The sequence below is a fragment of the Suncus etruscus genome, chromosome 5 (assembly GCF_024139225.1).
Source record: "Suncus etruscus isolate mSunEtr1 chromosome 5, mSunEtr1.pri.cur, whole genome shotgun sequence".
NCBI lineage: Eukaryota > Metazoa > Chordata > Mammalia > Eulipotyphla > Soricidae > Suncus > Suncus etruscus.
In genome coordinates, this window is record NC_064852.1 from 110,418,078 (window position 1) to 110,419,549 (window position 1,472).

At 44.0% G+C, this 1,472-nt stretch overlaps 1 protein-coding gene across 1 annotated transcript; it reads right to left on the reverse strand.

The window, feature by feature from the left end:
* Positions 1-390: 390 nt before the first annotated feature.
* LOC126008984 (40S ribosomal protein S15) lies at positions 391-860 on the reverse strand. The gene has a single exon (XM_049773311.1). The coding sequence runs from the start codon at positions 849-851 to the stop codon at positions 414-416; it is 438 nt and encodes a 145-aa protein (XP_049629268.1). The 5' UTR covers positions 852-860; the 3' UTR covers positions 391-413.
* Positions 861-1,472: the final 612 nt, after the last annotated feature.

Sequence of the window (1,472 nt, forward strand, 5' to 3'; positions counted from 1 at the left end):
TAAGGCAGGCACCTTACCTCCAGCGCCACCGCCCGGCCCCCTGTTCTTTTGTTTCTTTTGTGTGTGCTTTGTTTATTTTTTGTTTGTTTGTTTGTTTTTGTTTTTGTTATATTTCAGGACAGTGGTTATTGTGTGGTTGGTATCTTTATTGCTGTGGTGCTTTTCAAGTTTTTTGATTTAAAAAAAATGTTTTTAGTATTGTTGTTAGGTTTCTCCCTTTTTCCCTTTCTTCTCTTAAACTGATATTTACAGCCTCTAGAAGGACTTCTCCCATTTTTTGCTTGTTTGATTTTTGTCCCATTTTATTTATTTATTTTTCTTCTCTTCAAACAGAATCACATAATTTGAACCATCTTTTTTTTTTTTTTTTTTTTTTTTTTTTTTTTTGACCATGTGCAGCCTCACTGAGGCCTTTACTTGAGGGGGATGAAGCGGGAGGAGTGGGTGGCCCCGATACCCGGCCGGCCGTGCTTGACGGGCTTGTAGGTGATGGAGAACTCGCCCAGGTAGTGGCCGATCATCTCGGGCTTGATCTCCACCTGGTTGAAGGTCTTGCCGTTATACACTCCCACCATGCTGCCCACCATCTCGGGAAGGATGATCATGTCACGCAGGTGCGTCTTCACCACCTCGGGCTTCTCCATGGGTGGCGCCTCCTTCTTGGCCTTGCGCAGGCGCTTGAGCAGGGAGTGCTGCTTCCGACGCAGGCCCCGGTTTAGGCGCCGACGCTGCCGGGCACTGTACAGCTGCATCAGCTGCTCGTAGGACATATCCAGCAGCTGATCTAGATCCACGCCGCGGTACGTGAACTTGCGGAAGGTCCTTTTCTTCTTCTGCTCCACTTCCGCCATCTTGCCGGCTCTTCGGAAAGCAATTTGAACCATCTTATCTCGCCTCACAAACTGAGGGAAAAATAATGGAGGGTACCAAGACCAGACAGTCATATGAACATTAAGTAGAAATTAAAAATTGATCAGGCATGCTAGACACAGAGAGGACCACTTATACCATCAACCTGGGGATGTGAGATGTATGCTGAGATTGGGGTGAAGGGAGGACAACATTGGTGGTGTGAGTGCCACTGATTCAATATCACTATGTACCTAAAAAATTACTGTGAAAGATTAGTAATCAACTTTGGTCAAAATAAAAATAAATAAATAATTTAAAAAATAACTTTTTTTGTATGTAAGGTGGGGGAGATTTAAGATCACAGATACTTTCAAGTGTACCATGAAGAGCTGTTAACCATTAGTACCAGAGATTCCCAGAATTTATCACCCTAGAACTGAAGTTTGTCCTTCTTGTGTAAGATTTTACCATTTCCTTTTCCTCCCCAAGGAGTGTGACCACAGATGGGCTAAAGGTCAGCTTTAGTCTAATTTAGTTCCGGAGCAATATTTAGAGGGGAGAGGCGACTTCCAATGAGTGATGACAAATGTTCTTTCAGGAAAGGATGAGTTTTGGGGCCG